This window comes from Dermacentor albipictus, unplaced genomic scaffold (genome assembly GCF_038994185.2).
Source record: "Dermacentor albipictus isolate Rhodes 1998 colony unplaced genomic scaffold, USDA_Dalb.pri_finalv2 scaffold_11, whole genome shotgun sequence".
Lineage (NCBI taxonomy): Eukaryota > Metazoa > Arthropoda > Arachnida > Ixodida > Ixodidae > Dermacentor > Dermacentor albipictus.
In genome coordinates this window covers 4114-23462 of record NW_027225565.1, presented here as the reverse complement: position 1 = coordinate 23462, position 19349 = coordinate 4114, and the positions used below count along the sequence as shown (strand labels likewise).

Here is a 19349-nt window from a genome sequence, read left to right as displayed (position 1 = left end):
GAAGAAAGAACGTTTCGCTAAACGAGGTATACGCCGCCAACGGAATAAAATTACCGCAACTTCCATAAGGCAGGTGCCACGTAAATAATTCACAAAAGCTGAAGCACAGCTTCAATGAAATAGGGCAGTTTAAATAATGCGTCGCAGTTGAGGTTTAAAGAAGATATATACAGCTGTGGGGATCAGGTAGAGTGGTTGGAAACACATGCCTCCTAATTCTCTATTTCGCTTGTATAAGGGCGAAGGCGCTATGAATGATAAAAATAGCTGGAAAAAGAAACGCCGGTGGACATGAAAGAATAAATATTAAAACAAAACAAACAATGCAAGACACCAAGTCACACTTAAGCACGAAATTTCAAGCACACGCGCATTGTCAGTATATTTAGGCTATAGGGTCGCACAAAACAAACCAGCATCTGCGAAGCACATGAAGCCCTCTTGGCAATGTCCGGAAAGTGCCACGGACAAACCCTAAAGAGAGTGCATAATTCACCATTACTTCAAGTTTGATGCAGAGTTTCCGCCTCTGCTGCGCATAAAGCGGACTAGTTAACAGCGCACCTAAAATGTCCTCATCTGCTTCAACAGAAGCACAAGAGAGCACCGTTTTATGCAGGCAGTCGGTGGTGAAGGCCACACCTAGCAGAAGTCGATGCAGTAAACTTTTCGTGTCTGGTTGTATGTTAACCGAACCTCTGATTCTTAGTTCAGGGCCCACTGCGCACAGAAAACATCTTTTCGCCGCATCATCGACCCTTGTCAGACATATCCATGGAAAGTTTCCTCGCCGCGATATGTGTTAGGTGGACGACGAGTAGAAGAATAAACGCACGTGTCGTCGTGTTCGTGGGCCCCTCTCACCATTTTGGTGTGTCTGGTCGTTCACCGGATTATTCATTGGGGCCGGCAACCCTCTCAACACCATGTCCAAGAGATGCTGCGCCGTGCACATATTGAACCATGGAAAGCGGGATGTGATATATCGCTTTGTGCGGACGCCGTGCACCGCATTAATCGGATACATGCGCGCGTGTAACCGAACGCAGTTCTACATGAGTGAATGATCCATCGATCACAGCACACAGGGTGTGGAGAGGAAAAATAAACGCAATAATTGCTGTCTTCCTTACCAGTGAGCTACAACATGGCTTATGAGGTTCCCGTGAGTCAGAACCACACCTTTCGGCAAACCCGTAGAGCCACTGGAGAACAGTATCGCCAACACTGTGCGTGCGGTAATGTTCAAGTTGGTTTCGTGGTCCCCAAGAGGAGTTTGCTTTAGTTCCGATAGATTCCGTGCCCCTTCACAGGCTCCAGTGGTGAGAAAGAACATCTGCAAAAGCGTGGCGTGTAAATTATGCGTGTAATTGCGGCTGCAACATGCAATGCGATCTAGCTCCTTCTTAACAAAATTAATTGTAATGACCGGTTTCAGTTTGCGTACTGCGTTCAAAAGCCTGTTTGCTTCTAACCTCAATGCCACTAACCAACTGTACTTTAGCGACATCTTGCGATGCCATTTGGAAGCACGCGTGATGGTATGGCCGCAACCGAGTGTGCGAGGTATTTAATTGCTGGCAGAGCGTTTCGTGTGAATGAAAGCAGTGGTACTAATTGCTTCCAGGTATGGGCGTTCGAATAGCGAAATTGTAGAATCGAAAAAAATGTGAATATACGGGGAGAAACGACTTTCGAATATCGAATTGAATGTGGAATATTCTCTATCATTAAATACTTTAACTGAACAGTTCCGCAATCGGGTGAAGGATGACAATATCAATGCAAAAAAGAAACAACACATCCCATACGCATGTAGTAAAGTCCAGTGCTCGCTGAAGTAGCTGAGGCCAATACTAGAGCACCGCGCATCGCTTTGAAGGAATCCATACGTGGTGAGATTGTCGAAATACTAACTAATCGAGAGAGCGAATTCGCAGGCTTTCTAAGGCGGAACATGCTTACTTGCAACTATTGCGCATAAATGACTTGCTCTGTGTGTCTGCTAACGAATTGGATTGTCCGCGCAGCAACCCCGGCTCTGCGCCAGTATCATTCAGGCGCCTCCATTTCCAACAGCACTTTGTGCCAAAGGCGCTTTAGGGCCGGAAATGTCAAAGGATAGGGCACGTTAGTGGGGCTTGCTCAAATGCTGCCGTGTGCTCACGATGCTTTGGGGCGCAAAGCTCCGACGCCTGTCACGCAGAAAGCCAAAAGCGCACCAATGGTCAAGGCTCTCACGATACATTTTCAAAGAATTGCCCACATGTGAAAAATGAGACGAAAGTCTTCACGCAAATGGTCAGGGATGGTTCTTCGCACAAGGGGGCTACCGCTAAGGTGGGACGTTGGCGTCCACATAGCAGGAGATTTTCTAGGAAATGCACTGCTATTGCTAAGGAAGCACCGTGTCCACTGACAGTCCACACGCCTCCACAGACAACTAGCAATACTAGCAGCGAGGATGCTAAGCAAAAAGCACCTAATATCACTGCCTCATGCCAGGAGTGGCCACCGTTGCCACGGCTAAACCAACCAGCGGAGCAGCAGCATGTAGCACGCTTGCCGAATCATGCTTCACCTTGAGACAGCAGCTAAGACAACGACAAACAAGTTGTCACCATGGTAAGGGCCCTTATCAACACGCTACAAGTTCTACTGACTGCCATACACACTCCGGCGGCTCGAGGTGGGCTTCAAATACTGGATGCCCTGAATCCGGTACTGCCCAGGCTTGAGAAGCGTAATGGCTACTCCTCTGCACTCGTTCCTTAGAAAAAAACTCGAGGATGCACTTATCCTCCAGTGGAATGCCCGAGGTCTTAAATTCCGCGTTTCGAACTTTCGTTCCTTTGTTTTTAAGAATAAATTTCCAATCATCGTCATTAGAGTACCAAACATGAACGGCGCCATCCGCCCATCAGGAATTGAAGCTTTCTTGTCTTCCACCTGTAGCGACCGCAGCAAAGTGATCATTTAATTCAGATGTAATTTCACTTATGTTTTACAAAAAGTGGCACCTGATGACGCCAATCACTACGTAAGTTTGACTATAAAACCCAAGAACGTCGCACTCACGCTCGTGGGTGCCTACATATCACCTTTGAGCCGATTTAAAAACGCCAGACTAAGTGCAATTTTAACAGCGACACCGGAACCATGGATTATTACCGGCGATTTCAATGCGCATCATCCGTTATGGGGAAGCCTAAACATGGATTGCTGAGGAAGACGTGTACTATCATTCGCGTCGTACCGTAAACTCTGCTGCCTAGATGATGGCAGTCCACCTTTTCTACGGGGATCGACACACAGTACAGTAGCTGCCCGGACATAACTTTTGTTTCAAGATGCCTCAGAGCCAGTGTGAGATGGTTTCCGAAAAACGAAGCGCATGGCAGGGAGCACGTTCCAACATATGTTAAAGTCGAAGACATAGGCAAGTCACACTCTACCACAGTTCTTCAGCGCATCGACTGCCCAAAATACATGTTGCTCATGAGAAGAATTGTCAAAAGAATCAGCACTGTCTACCTGGAAAATGCAGGCCATGCATGCATTTTGTCATCAGGAGCGACGTGTCCTGAGGTGCGTGCCAGACAGCAAAAAGCGGCCACACTAACCTGAAGTTATCTTCGAGCACGAGGTGTGGAGGTGTCCTCCTAGAAGTCTTTATAGTCGCTTTCACGCGCAAAGCAATAAGACCGTACGTTGTCAGAATTAACTGACAGCCTGTCACCTACTAGAAGACGCATGGCTATCTAGGAGGGATAATAGATCGAGAACTCTCCTGGAATTCTTATGTGTTTTACCTAAAGAATAAACTGGTCAAGATATTCCATGTCCTCATATTTCTTGCGTGAATGTCATGGGGTGCGTCTGCGAGGGCGATGCTCCAACTCTATAACGCACTGTTCCTGGGTCTCCTACAGTAAAGGTTTCTTATACTGGGTGGGACTGGTAAGACCAAGCTCCGTGCTCTCCAGCCTGTGCAAGCGCAAGCTCTGCGAATATGTCTTCGCCTTCCCAGATGTTCATCCATGGTAGCAACAACAGCCGTCGCGCATGACCGCCCCATCAATAGGTACAGTGCTTACGGAATGAAATGCGACAGAGTATTTAGGAGAACCCTGCATCTATGCAATGTACTCTTCAATACCATATCATGTCTCTAGGAATCTGGTCACCAAAGGTGACATGGACTCCGATCTAAGTGTACGCACCATAATTACGTAGATATGACACAAACTGCTGCCGATGGAAACGAAAGTACGCGTATTAGCTGGCCCCAAATTGACGCGCTTCATTCCATGAGCACTGGACCTTCAAGTCGACGCTTTAAGGATGCACATCATGCACTTCTTCCGACTTCCATACAATCATTTCGCCTCCCTTCATGCCGGTCCACCGCGTTCAGCGTTTAGCAGGATTAGGGCCGCCAACCGTGGAATTTGCCATCGAACTTCACACCTGCAGCATGAACATCTCTACCGCTACCGCTGTGGTGTCTGCATCCACTCCAAGCCCTTCTTGCCATTACCGGTATCGAAAAAAAAACGGGGATGTCATCTTTCGCCCTTAAACAAACCATGCTTTCATTCCTGCAGCAGAAGCACAGCAAACGCATCCATATTTACACGTACTGTACTGCCTCCTCGAAAAGTGCTGCTGGAGCAGTAGTAATGCACTCGAAATCGGTCACCCTCCCCTTCAAGACGTCTCATATTACATAATCGATGGCTGCAGAACTCGCAGCTATACGTGCTGCTCTCGAGTTTGTTGGTCAGAAATCATCACAGTCATGGTCCATATTTTGTGACTCGAAGGAAGCTGTCCAGTGTCTGCTGTCCCCTTTCAAACACATGCGCGCAATTAGTGCAATTAGTGACCTAACGTGCAATTAGTCACCGCCATCCGCCTACTCCACCATCACACAATCGACAAGGAGCACAACATCATGTACAAGTGGACAGCAGCTCACTGCGGAATTTCGAGAAATCAAACTGCGGTTGACACTGCCCGATCGGCCCACAATCGTGTCCATATTATACCCATACCACTATTCAGAACAAATGCAGTCACATGGCTTCACTCCCTCGCACGCGATTTTACGCAGAATGTGTGGAACACCAGTGAATTTACAAATGCACGGCTCTACAGATTGGATCCTCGTCTCCAATTCCGTCTTTCACCAGAGTTACCACGAGCGGAAACAACACTTCTGTGCCACCTGTGGCTCAGCGTGATATTCATGAATGCCTATTCATTCCGCCCTGTAATGGCCGATAGCCCTCCTTGCGACAACTGTGATAGCGGGGAGACGAGCGAGCACTTCCTCCGGGACTGTACCCGTTACAATGTCTCAAGAAAAGTGCTCGCGACTGCGCTCGAAAAACCGGACGATCGTCCCTTCACAGAAGGAAAAAGATCTAGGACACTGGCCCAGACGGGTTTCGGTACTTATGGCGTTCTGGGCTCCCCTCAATTTATTAGGTGCTTGCGAATTTCGCGACCAACTTTGAAAATTGTAGCGCATGGCGTCGCGTTATTGTGTCAATTTTTTTCACTTTATCTTCTAAGTTTGTTCTTCTTTCACCTTTTACTTCCTTTATCCCTTTATCCAGCACAGGGCAGCCAGCCGGTATTTACGTTAGCGAACCTTCCTTTCTTTATTACAACTGCGCGTGGAAAGAAGTGAAGAGTTTTCTTGCGTTACGAGAAATGGGGTACGAGGCAGGTTAGTCAACTGCCCACCAACCATAACGTAGCCATTGCATATTAGAGGATTGATTGCACAACATTTGGACGACACACACCAAAGAGAGACACACACTACCAGAGCGCTACTTGCAACTATTGTTTTATTCCCTTGTCAACGGAATAAATACAGGAATACACTCGGGGGGTGGGGGAGGAGGGACGAGGGTAACAACGAAAAAAAAAAAAACAAAAATTTCTTTACAAACACGGCCATCCACCAATGCCAAGCCGGCTTTGTCATGTCATCATTTTTACTGCACTTGACATCGCAAAAAAAGGAAGAATACAAAATCTCAGATTAGCGTATGATGAAATCTATTTCCTTTGCACTTAGGGATACCGATGGCATGGCCACGCATATACTTCCCAAACGCGCAATCTCAGCGGCTACGATTATCTCTCAAGTCATTTGGCAGCCATCTTTGCATACAATCTTGCATTTCTTAAAGAATGGCCGACATCCGCAATCTGTACAATGTATCCCAAGGTGTCCGGTGACTGCTTTTGAAACGTTATAATAATACTCCTTTAATCTTTCATTTAAACATCGTCCAGTCGATGCGACGTACTTTCTGCCGCACTGAAATGAAAGAGAATATACCACTCCATTAGTGTAGTCGACGAACTGTTTTCTGTGGTTTCACAGCCTAGTTTCTGTGTGGCGCCTGGATTTACCTTTGTACACGTGCTCAGAAATTTCTCCGGTGCGGAAAACACCACTTTTACATCGCATCTTTTACCAATTTTCTTTACTCGTTGTGCGATCGAATGAATGTACGGCATCCACCATTTTTTCTCGTGTGCTTGGACCGCAAGGCTCCTTCCCAGATAATGATACCCTGGTTCCAATTTCCTTGAGCAAACATTGTGCCACAGATACTAATACATGAAAAGGATAACCTGCCTCCGTGAGCCTGCGCGTTGGCGCCCGAAAGCTGTCAGCAATGCTATGATGGAACGATTTGCGCAACACGTTTCTGTAACATGATTTAACTATGGCTCGTTTTACGACTTTCGAATGCGCAGATTCGAAAAGCAAAAGAGGCTTATTTGCAAGTGGTTCGTATTGCCAACAACAATGACTGAAGCCCAGACTTAGCTTTAAGTCAAGAAACCTAATTGACCCACCATCTGGCTCTTCACTTGTGATCACCAATGGCTCTAGCCCTTCTTTGAAAATTCTTTCTAGGTGTGTCAACGGCGACTGAGTCTTCTTTTAACATTTTCCACTAGAACTAAATATACATCAAAAAACCTAAACCCACGAGCGACCCATCTATTCATCAGGCGCGCCACTATGGTTCTGTCAATGTTGGCTAGGAACAAGTCGCTCAGAATCGGTGCGATAGACGAACCTATACATATTCCTTGTTTCTGAAGAAAAATGTCTACATTCCAAGACACGTAGGTGGATCGTAAATACAAGAACAACTACTCTAAAAAGGCTTCAACATGCATCTGTGAATCATTTTGAAAGGCAACGTTTCCGTAATTGTCAATACATTGTTCAATGCACAGCAAGAGCTCCTTGTGATTAAAGGAGATTGACATTAAAGGAGCATGATTATAACGTTTCCAAAGGAGTCGACGGACACCTTGGGATACGTTACAGATATTGCGGATGTTGGCCATTCTTTAAGTAATGCAAGATTGTGAGCAAAGATGGCAGCCAAATGACGCGAGAGATAATCGAAGCCGCTGAGATTGCGCGCTTGGGAACTATGTGCGTGAGCATGCCATCAGTATCTCTTAGGGCAAAAGAAATAGATTTCCTCATACGCTAATCTGAAATTATGTATCCTGGTTCCTTTTTTGCGATGTCAAGTGCAGCAAAAATGATCTCGTGACAAAACCAGCTTGGCATTGGCAGATGGCCGTGTTCGTAACAGTTTTTTTATCGTTAATTACTATATTACTATTACTATATTCAAGCTGGACTGCAGCCCTCTCTGTGTGTCCTTACTTAAATTTAATTTGTTATGTAGTTTGACAAGAGTGCGCCTTTGACAAGTTTCTAGCTGTTAATTAGAAACTGGGTGCCGTAGGAGTCGCCACAGCACAAGCTGATGTGCACAAACAAAAATGAATACAAGATTATTGATCCACAATTTTTTCAGGGCAGATGATGTGACCAAATTGCAAGACTAAGAAGAAGAGAAATACTTCATACTACTTCACCACTGAATCACTAAGAGATTAGGAGAACAATAATTCCTGCCTTTTGTTCGTCTTCTACATAAAGTGAAGCTGCCATATTAACGCTCGCCGCTAAAATGGATTTTTTTATGCGAAAGCGTTCAGTATAGCTAGTTATAGCCATATTTGTCGCATATAGGAAACGCACGCACGCACGCACGCACGCACGCACACACACACACACCCACCCACACACACACCCACCCACCCACCCACCCACACACACACACACACACACACACACACACACACACACACACACACCCACACCCACACCCACACCCACACACACACACACACACACACACACACACACAGAGAGAGAGAAAGAAAGACATACACATTGACGACGACATGGGCGGCAGTTCCAAATGATTTATTTAGGTTGCAGACCCACGAATGAATGTACAAATACACGCATGCTCACGTTAATCACAATATTTGTGAAAACCAGCGGGTGAAAAATCTAGTCTCGGATTGATATAATGGAGGCTATGTATCATTTACGCAGCTGGATTCTTTCTTTCGTAGAGTATGCTTCTATTAAATCACGTGCGGTCCGATTCTTGCTTCTGCCGAAAATCTTTATCTCTCCTAACTATCAATCACAAATACAGGCGTTGCAGCTTACGGGCAAACGCGCCCCGCCATCTCTCTTGAGGTTGAGGTCGTGGTAAATATTCTCGGCAGAAACAAAAAACAGAATGCGCGTGATTTAATGGCAGCATACTCTATAATATGATAAGAAGTACAAGCTTCATGAGTGATGCACGGCTTCTGTTATATCAATCGGAAACGAAATTGTGTGACCGCTGGTTATCTTACGTATCGGATTAGCCTATGTTTATTCGTGGGTATGCACCCCAAATAATCAATTAGATGTGCCGCTCATGTCACCGTCAAACTTTCTTTTTTCTACACTGAAGCTGTAGCAAGAAGAAAGTTTGCAACGATTACAACTGCAACAAAACTGGGAAAAATGGTAAGAACACGCATTGAGCGCACGGCCGGAGAACAAATTCAGTACGAGGAGAGGCGTTGACAGCAGAGACGCGACTATAACTAGCGACAACGTGCCTGTGCGAACGTGGAGAATACGGCCAGTGACTTTGCCTCCGAAGAAACGACACGAGAGTCCAATCGTCATGGTCGAGCGCAAGCTACCCATGACAATCGCGCGCTGGAAGCCGCTCGTAAGGTATAAGCTAGATCGTTCGAGTCTGCGTTCAAGCGGCAGGAGCGTTAGTTACTACATGGTTAGAGTTTGGAGTGGGCCGAATTCCAAATTCAAGAGAATGTTTCTGGACGTGGAGTTTGGCCATAGTTTTTCGGGCTGCGATCGACAGCTTCGCCGGCTAATTCACCACCATATAAATGGCTCGGCCTGATTTTTTTTTTGGGGGGGGTGCATCCTATTCTTTGTCTATTTGTGTGTGTATGGCATCGATACCAGACGTCATATTTCAGTGATTTGTTCTTTGCATAATATCTTAGTGGGAGATTTTGGCAGTTTACCTTCACCGAAGCAATGTATTCGCAAGCATCCATAATTTTCTTCATGTTTTCAATGTCAAAGAAAACAAACTTCGGTTGGCATTCCATTAACTGATGACGAGCTTCTCCTGAAAGAAAAAAAAATAGAATGAAACAGCGCGTTGGAAGTTCACAGCTGCTGGTTATCTAAAGCACGCTTGTTTTAAAAGGAATTACCATGCACATATTGTAAACACAAGTAATTAGCCGCTGTGGAACATTCTGCAGCTCTACAAAATGTGTTTAATAAGCAAACGTGCCAAAAGGACAAAGGAAAGCCTTGTCTGCGAGTAATGCAGGAGTTGTTTCTCTCACAAGAGTGAGCGGCGTCTGCTTTCTCTTACTTCCAAGCTCGAAGAATAACGAACTAATCAACCAACAAATAAACAAATCGCACACAAAAAAAGAAAGAGAGAAGAGGTCATCCCTATGTCTGTCACAGACACAGGGACGAAGATACGCCGTGCTTCAGAAGTAAACAACATGCCTATACTTCATCTCACAAGCCGTTTGCATCGTTGTGGAAGCTGCAGGGCTCCTTAGCCAATATCAAGGCCGAATGACCCTCGAGATGTGCTCACCCGCGCCGCGTCGTCTGCTCAGCCCCACAGTACTAGCGGTAAACGACGTGCACGCGCAAATACCTTAACATATCAAGTATGGCTGCAGCGTATCATGCGCCAAGCAAAAATAAATCACTCTAATCCCGCCAAGAATCCAACACTTACGCCCGGAACTGTGTTAATTCCGCTGCGCATGGATATTACCTGTGTGCGCCTCGTACCTTCGGCAGTGATGCAACCAGATCGGGAGATGGAGTATAAGTAAGGTACACACAGGAAGAGTGGGAACGACGCTTAGAGTTGGCGAGGACGCAGATAGAACTCGCTGCTTGAACCCACATACGAAGAGTGGTGGACCGTTCAACTTCAAGCGCTGGGACGCTTGGCACGCATAGCATTTTGTTTCCGGCTATGACAGCATAGAAGTGTTTGCCTTTCTATTCTTGACTTGTATGCTATCGCGTGACCGTTTCTCGTAAAAAGTGCGAAGAAACCACCAGATTGGCAAATGTTCTTTGTGCGGATGTCACAGAAAGATTCGAAGACAGCATGATGTGTAAAAAATAATTGGTCTCAAATAAACAGTTGAGCCCCGTTTGAATCGCAGGATGCGAAGTTCCGTATACAACGAGGCTTGTGTGTTCTTTGTGAAAAAAAAAAAAAATTCGAGGCCACTTAAGCACTTCTTATGAATTGTGAATGCGAAAGCAGTAATGGCCAAATGAACGTTGCTGAACGGTCCTTCGAGTTCAGAAGTATTCGCGGGCAAGCGAGCGCGTTGAGACGCTTGGCCAGTGCCTCCTACATAGCGCAAAACCATTGTAATTCGATCCCTGTCATCATCTTACGTTGCCCGACTGCACAAAATCTAATGAGGACGCTCCCGAGTAAGCCGCGGTGATTTTGACGTCAGCGCTTTCATTACACCGAGCTTGCCAATGGTAAATTCGGTCCATGAAGTCATGAAGCAGAGTGCATAGGCCTCCTATGGAGGTGCTGCAGGTTCAACCCAGTGGGTAAGACACTCGGCTTCTGAGCGTGGGGTCGTAGGTTCGAAACTCATTACCGTAAGAATTTTGCATTTCAAATGAATTCTGCTTCTCTATATAGTAATTTCTTTTCGGCGATTAGCCAGGCGAAGTTAGAACGCAGGCGAGAGCTTGCACGGACCAGGAACACGCGGATAACATAGGCTTCCGAGAGCGAGACCGAGTGTCGTTCCGTCGGAGCGATGTTGCCCCTCTCCCCTCACGCAGCACCTGGCGCAGCGGAGGCGAGAGTGCAGCCGAAAGTGGAGGAAGTAACTTTGAAGCTCCACCAGATGGCGCTCACGTTCGCAAACCCTGGGCAGTGGCGGCCCTGGCCGTGCCGGGGAAAGGACCATAAAGGACCATAAGGGTCGCCTTCGCTCGTAGCATTTGCCGCAAGTGTTTCCCGGTAAATATTATGGCTGCATAAGCTGCAGTTCCTGAGAAGCGGCAACTGTACGGCCGGTCTATATATCGCGTCGCGGCGTCGCGGGTCTGCTAGTTGGTGCTGGGATGGGTGCGATGCCTCAACATATCGCGAAATGAAAGCACGCATAAAGTTACGTTCAAATTTCGCACTGGGGAGTATGATAAAGGTAGGTGAATTGTTCATTTATCTTTCTAATTGCGATCGAAACTCAAACGACTTAGCAGTAACATCAATTTTCGGGGGAAGCAAGAATGGACCAATAAAGAAAGAAACGTAACCGTCTATTTGAACCAAGACATTCTCTTAATTAATCCGGACTGCAAAGGCCGCAGCACATACCTTCGTTGAGACTTGTCTTTATCAAACAAGTGATGCCACCAGCAAAATATGTCCCACACATGGCGACAATTAGCTCGCAGCTGTTAACGCAGTGGAATGCAACCACGTCACCCTTGCGCAGTCCGTACTTCTGCAGGCCGGCAGCCACCCGGTGGCAGGTGTCCAACAACTCACCGAAAGTGTACCGCATGTTCAACCTGACATCGGCCTGTAAAAGGATAGAAAAGTGCCCACGTCGCAGAGATGGAGGACCGTGGTTGATAGGCACATCTAGAAATTACGTGCGGAATAGATAAAGGTTTCTCTTTCTTGTGTGTGCGTATTGTTTGTGATTAAAAAGCAACTAGCGCAAACGGATAAAAGCTCTTTTTCTCAAGTGTCATAATTTATCTCCTAACTATCATGCGTGGCTCAATGCTTCGTTTTGCTTCATGCCCCCCCCCCCCCCCCCCCAATGGCACCCCGGCCTTTGCAAAGCAATCTCCACGTCTAGTTTCTCTATAAACAGAGACGAGGCACTCTGTGAACCCTCCAGAAACCTCCCAACTCGGCCGCATATCAAACTCTGTTAGTAATAACGAAAATACACACTTAGTAGTCTTATATGGGAAGTGCGTGTGCTTTTCACCGCTGTCCTTGGACCCGTAACGTTAAAGTTGTGACGACTGTGCATCGCTACTACAGTTTACCATGTGCGTGGAATATCGCTAAGCGTCACAATCAAGACCAACAGTCACATACGAACTCGCAAATGCCAGAAAGAGGAGAGAGATCTCATGGTTCCATGTTAATTAAGGAGAGTTACTCGGGACTAAAATGCGAAATTCTAAGGCGACGTGCTTACCAGCGCTTTTTGATCTGCATGTTTTTGCCAGACATCACTGAAGAAGGTTACAAAGTCGACGTCTGGAACGACGGCGTTGGTCACTCGAGTTTTCACCACGAAACCTTCAATGACAGTGGATACGTCTGAGGCCATGTTTATGCCTGAGGTCATGTTTATGTCTGAGGTCATGACTTATCCGACCACAGGGCTTGTGATGACGTCACCACAAGTTAGCGTTCCACGTGGCAGAGCGTGCTTTGGGCGGAGAACGAGCAGCTGGAATCCCCCTGTAATGATTCGTTAGAAACCACCTAAGCTGAAAGGAAAAGTAACAACAACAAAAAATCAGTACACACATTTCCCTTATCTCCCATGAAGCACACCGATAGGGTCAGGATTCATTAAGGGCAAAGCTTTACCATAGGAGCTCCTATAGAAATGCATAGGAATGAAGAAATCTCGGCAACCAATGCATTGAATTTGATGAAGTTTGTTGTGTACGAACACATGACCGGAGGTCGAATACAATTTGTTAATGTAGATCCGAACACAAAAGCACTATAGAAACAATTTGGAAATACCAGTGTATCCAAATGGAAACGATCATTTCCTATTGGGCCGAATGTTATCACAAGCAGGACCATTTGGACCAGTTAGAATGGCCATTTGGTTGAAACGGAAACACTCACTTCAAATTGGACCAGAGTGTCCAACAGGACCATTTGGGTCAATCTGAATTGCCAAACGGTTAAAATGGAGTTATCAAAACCATTTATATTAAATTTATTTGCGAAGATCTTGAAGTAAATACTTGTGTGCACGAAAGTTTCAGATTTCTTTTTCTGCGGTTTTATATGCCAAAACCATCACCTCATTATGAGGCAGGCAGCACTAGGGGACTTCGGATTCATTTATATCACCTGGGAAGGTCGTTTAGCCTGAACCCAAGGCACGGTAAGCGGGTGTTTTTGCATGCCGCCCCCATCGAAATGCGGCCACCGGGGTCTGGATTTGATCCCGAGCCCTCATGCTTAGCAGCACAATGTCAAAGCTTCTACGCCACCAACGCGGGTAATTGACCCAGACAAAAGCAACAGTTAGTCACATTTTTCCAAATGATGTTTTCCGAAAAAAGAATTGGCGTTGGTGGCATGTAATGCCCCTAAAATATAACGAGAGGCTAGAGTATAGCATTGCCAGGAAGCTCCATGGCATATGTATAGCTAAAGCACAGATCCCGGGTTGCACATATGTTTATTAGTACAGCACAAAAACAAAAATGCACAATTATTTCCCCCCGCTTGCACTACGATGAAAGAGACATGTTAATAACAGTATTCCTTATAGTCTTGCACAGAAAATGGTTTTCAGAGATTAATTTTATGTTTTGTCACCCATGCCATCGCTATAAAGTCACTCAAATTTTTCTCAATCGTAATGATCATAAGGCGACTCAGCTCAAGCTATGTTGGAAAGTGACCACGGCGGCCACATCTCGATGGGGGCTAAATGCAAAACACCCGTGTACTTAGATTTTCCCCAGGTGGTCAAAATTAATCCGAAGACCCCCACTACGGTGTGCCTCATAATCAGATGGTGGGTTTGGCTCGTAAAACCCCATAATTTGACTTTTTTATGTTTGTGATACTTGCTTATCTATCTTTTTGTTATGTTAAAATAATTCGCCTGCCGTCAAATTATTGGTTCAATTCACCTGATTGCGTACGCAGCACTGTGATGCGTGGCTGGCTGTGGGACCTCACTCTGGTATACTGGAGTGGCTTAAAATGAAGCTTGGCTATAAGGCTCGATATGGAGCCCCCGCTACTGAAGGAACTACGCATGCAATTGGGAGTGCCACAGTGCCAATCAAAATAAGATCGTAGGAAAAGGGAAGTACGACGGCAGCTTCATTTTGCTCCATGCTTTTGCATTACACCCGTTGGAGAGAGAGCTGCGCTTCGCGGTACCGCGTGTTTAGTCAGGTTAAGTGAACGAATAATTTCACGCCTGTTATTTGGGTCTACATGGCCATATTATAACGTAGAAACGTGGAACTATACTTGTACGACGATTCCCTTGACCTGTTCAGTACAAATATGCGTCTAAAGGTTGGCAACTGGGAATGTAATGATTCTAATTAGTTTGCCAGTAAAATGAGCGTCTTTCTTTGCTTGTGCAAATAATGTACGCGTGGGCAGAGAACTCATATGTAGTAACGCAATTCTAGCCACTTTTGTAGGCATTTTTTAGTGTCTTCTGTCAAAAAAATAAGACGCACTATAAGAGCAGAAGCATAAGCGTTGCATCATAATAAAGTTGTGACCTGTGCAGCGTATAAGCGTTGCATGAGATTACACATTGCATCATGTTACATAAAGGACAATTGTACACATCGTACTTCGTTATGCGCAGCATTTAATTACCTGGTCCGCGATCGTTTTGAATCACATGGACTACAACATACGGTTTGGATCTACATATTCTTTGTTTTGTTTAGCCCAAACCATTCTGCAACAATCAGTGAAAACTGAAAAAGGAAAAAAAACTGAGGCATCAACTCTATCTCTCAGAAAAAGAAAAGACAATACCTCAATTATGAGAATGCCCCTATTCAGACATCTGAAACGGACAAAATTTCTGTAATATACGTTGCTCTGAAATGTACTCAGAATTTGTGAATAGGAGATTTGCCAAACCCTTACAAACATTGTAACAACTTCACGTAAGCCGTAGGCACGTATATTAAATCTTTTCCGTTTCAGATACTTCAGCAGACGCAGTTTGCAGGACTGCGTGCGATATGTTTTCGGTGCAGAGCAACAGATTTGCTAACTATATACGGGCTTCAGTGTATTTTTACTTACTCATTTTGAGCAAGAGAGAGGAATACAGGAAGGCACGGATGTTCCAGTCAATAGTCTGATTGGCTACCCTACGCTGGGGGATGGGAGAAGGGAAGCGAGAGAAAGGAGAGCGCTCAAACCAGAAGTTCTGAGAAAACACAAAAGTGCCTTCACTGCCTTCTGAGCCGATGATCGGTTGCGACGGTGCTCTAGTATTGTCTGTTCGCTCAGAGGACGATCATCTAATTTCCTCAATGTGTTGGACAAAGGTTGTCTTTGTGCTTGAAATTGAGGACAATGGCACAATAAGTGCTCAATGTTCTCCTCGCATCCGCAAACATCACATGCAGGACTACCAGCCATTCCAATTAGTGCTGAGTAGGCATTCGGGAAGGAAACTCCAAGCCATAACCGACACAGAAGAGGCGCTTCACGTCGGTGCAGACCGGCTGGAGGTCTGAGTTGAAGTGACGAGTTTAGTCTGTGCAGTCTTGTGCGCCTTGTATGTATGGTATTCCACTCTGCTAAGGAGATCATGCGTGCTAGAATGCCAAGTTGTCTCGCGGCGTCGGTCCTTGAGAGAGGAATGGGGACGCACAGGTCTTCTTGGTTTTACGTCCGAGCTGCCTTATCGGCGTCATCATTTTCAATGATACCGCAATGACCTGGTATCAACTGAAAAGAGATACCATGGCCTTTTTCTCTTTAGTGATGGACAAGTTCCGCGATTTCGCACGTGAGCTGATCGTGAGTTTTATGTCGGAGAAAAGACTGCACATATTGCAAGGCCGGCCTTGAAGCGCAGAAGACTGCCCATTTTCTCGGACTTTCAGCATTTATCACTTGAAGCGCGTCGCGGAGAGCCGCGAGCTCTGCAGCTGTAGACGTAGTGACATGGGAAGTCTAGAACCGCTTGGTTATTCTCATTGCTGGTATAACTACAGCGCCACCGGAACTGGTTGATGTAGTTGATCCATTAGTGTAGACATGTGTGCAGTCGCTGTATTTCTCGTACAAGAGAAGTAAAGTTAGTTGCTTGTGCGCTGATGATGGCAAGTCCGACTTTTTCTGAAGTCCTGGGATTGTAAGATTCACTTGAGTACGGTGCATACACCATGGAGGAATGGAAGGCCTTGCCGCATGTGTGTAACCTGACCTGAAAGAGGCATGGTGCGCGAAGACAGTCTCCCTGAATGTCGTGTGGGGCCTATCTACTGGGATACTTGCTACGTAGTGGGTAGGAGTCCGGGCGGAGTGTCTTAGGTGAGCACGCATTGTTTCAATACTAATGTGCGTTCTAATAGTAGAATCTTGAGCGACTGCAAAAATTTCCGTCTTTGACGCTCTCCGCGGTAGACCAAGACATATCTTGAGGGCTTGGGCTTGAATGGTTTGGATTATATTCAGGTTAGTTCTGCAGGTGTTGGACATGACCGGTAGGCTGTACCGCAGGAATCCAATAAAGAGGACCCTGTACAGTTGCAGCATAGAGTGCACTGGCAATCCCCAGGTCTTTCCTGCAAGGAACTTTAACATATGGCAAATTCCTGTCAGGCGTTTTTTCACATAATTCACATGAGGGGTCCAGGAAAGATTTTTGTCAATGACCACCCCCAAAAATCTGTGACTCGTGCTGTACGAGATCAGTTGTCTGTCGACGAATATCACGTATGGAGACATTGATTTCCTGGTAAATGCCACCACTGCGCACTTTTCGTATGATATGTGAAGTCCTTGTTCTTGAAGGTAGGATGATGTTAAAGTGGCTGACTTTTGAAGCCGCGCGCGAAGCTGCAGTCGTATCACAGTCGATGTCCAAATGCAAATGCCGTCAGCATAGATGGAGAGCCTAACGGTGTCTGGCAAGAGGTCGGCGAGTGCAATGAGTGTTACACTGAAGAGCGTTGGGCTGAGTGCTCCGCCCTGAGGCACCCCGCGGTTACTGTAATGCTGGGAGGTCGGGCCATCCTCGGTAAGTACGAAAAAGGATCTCTTATGTAGATAGCTACTTATCGGGAAATAGACTTTGCCGCCAAGTCCTACTGCCTCTAACGCGTTGAAAATTGCTTCGTGCGTTACGTTATCGTGCGCTCATTTAACATCCGGAAACAGGGCAGCAGATAATCTTTTGCAGGACTTCTGATGCTCGACGTACGTCACCAGGCCGATAACATTGTCTATGAAAGAACGGTCATGCCTGAAACCGGCCACCGCATCTGGATATACCTGGTAATGTTCGAGGTACCATTCTAGCCGTGCTAGAACCATCCCCTCCATTAGTTTTCCGATGCAACTGGCAAGCGCGATTGGTCGGTATGATGCAATGTCTACAGGCGACTTGCCAGGCTTGAGCAGTGCAATTAGGCGACTGGTTTTCCATTCCTGGGGAACCGTACCTGTCTGCCAGGAGCTGTTGATCAAGAGCAGGGGCACTTTCCGAGCCTCTTCGCCAAGATTACATAGGGCACGGTAGGTTATACCGTCAGGTCCTGGTGAAGATGAATGCTTGCACAAGGCCAGTGCAGCTTCGAGCTCGTCCATCAAGAAAGGACTATTCATGCGGGGGTCGCGTGAAATCAGTGAGTGGTGGAGTGTCGATGTTCCAGCGGAACTGGTTTCACCAGCAATCCTCCTGCAGAAAGCTTCCGCTACGTCAATCTCGCTGCATTGTTGGTGAAGGGCCAACGACTCAAAAGGGTGGCGCTGCTGAGGGGTTCCACGAAGACCACGAACAGTTCTCCATATGTAAGACAAAGGTTTTCGTGGATCCAAAGATTCGCAGAATGACTTCCATCTTTGCTATGCAAGTTTGTCCATGCGACGCTGAATTTTCTTTTGAATTCTTCTGGCCAACCTCAAGTCACGTACAGACGTCGTGCGCCTGTCTGTATCTTCGCTCTGCACGACGACGAATTGCACGAAGCTTCTCTAGCTCAATGTCGTATTCGCTGCATGTATACGTTCTCAGAAACGAATGTTTCGCCGCCTCTAGGGCACCCTTTATGATGTCCTCTAGGCTAGAGGACAAGTCATCACGACAGCTGTCTTCGACAATTGACTTGAACATTGGCCAGTCGATACATTGTGTGACACCGGCTAACCTGGAGTCCGTCAACCCTTGAACCCTAAGATAAGTGGGTTGGTGGTCACTTCCCCGCGTTTCAATATCCGGAAACCACCTGACCTTTCTAGTGAAGGAGCGTGAAACAAAGGTGCAGTCTAGGCTGCTACAGTAGGCAGTTCCACGCAGAAAGGTGGGGCTTCCATCATTTAACAAGCACAGTTCTTGTTCAGAGGCAAATGACACTAATTTTCTGCCTCTCGAGTTTATCTTAGAACTTCCCCAGAGATGGTGGTGGGCATTGAAATCTCCAGTAATCACCAAAGGCTGCGGAGTTGCTTTCGCGATTCGCCGTAATGTCTCGCAGTCCAACCGACTTGAGGGCGATATGTAGGCTCCAATTAATGTGAAAGTGAGCTTGCCTTTCTTCACTGTCAGACATACGTATTGGTTTTCTTGGTCAGGTGACACTGGATGATGCTCATACGTAAGATCACGTCGCATGAATACGATGATCTTGCTGCATTCTTCGTGGGTGGCGGACATGAAACACCCATACGCGGACAGTGTGATGTTATCTGATAGGGGCTCACGGATGACGATGACTAGGAACTTATTCGTGAACACAAACTGTCGAAAGTCCGACATGCGTGACTTCAGTCCTCTGGCGTTCCACTGAAATATCGACGCGTTCCGGACTTCGCCACGAAACGACGGCTTCTGGAGAGCCATGATTTTAACCAAGAGTTGCAAGTACTGGACTCAAA

The 19349-nt window shown here is 46.4% G+C and overlaps 1 protein-coding gene across 1 annotated transcript in view; it reads right to left on the bottom strand.

Annotated features, from left to right (window-relative positions):
- Positions 1–12973, bottom strand: part of LOC135920067 (luciferin 4-monooxygenase-like) — a 92634-nt gene extending 79661 nt beyond the window's left edge. The window contains exons 1-4 of the mRNA XM_065454115.1: positions 12694–12973; positions 11850–12057; positions 9472–9578; positions 1134–1336 (exon numbers count right to left, since the gene is read on the bottom strand). Coding sequence (XP_065310187.1) covers positions 1134–1336; positions 9472–9578; positions 11850–12057; positions 12694–12864 — 689 coding nt within the window. The 5' untranslated portion in view covers positions 12865–12973. The remainder of the gene's footprint in view (positions 1–1133; positions 1337–9471; positions 9579–11849; positions 12058–12693) is intronic.
- Positions 12974–19349: the final 6376 nt, after the last annotated feature.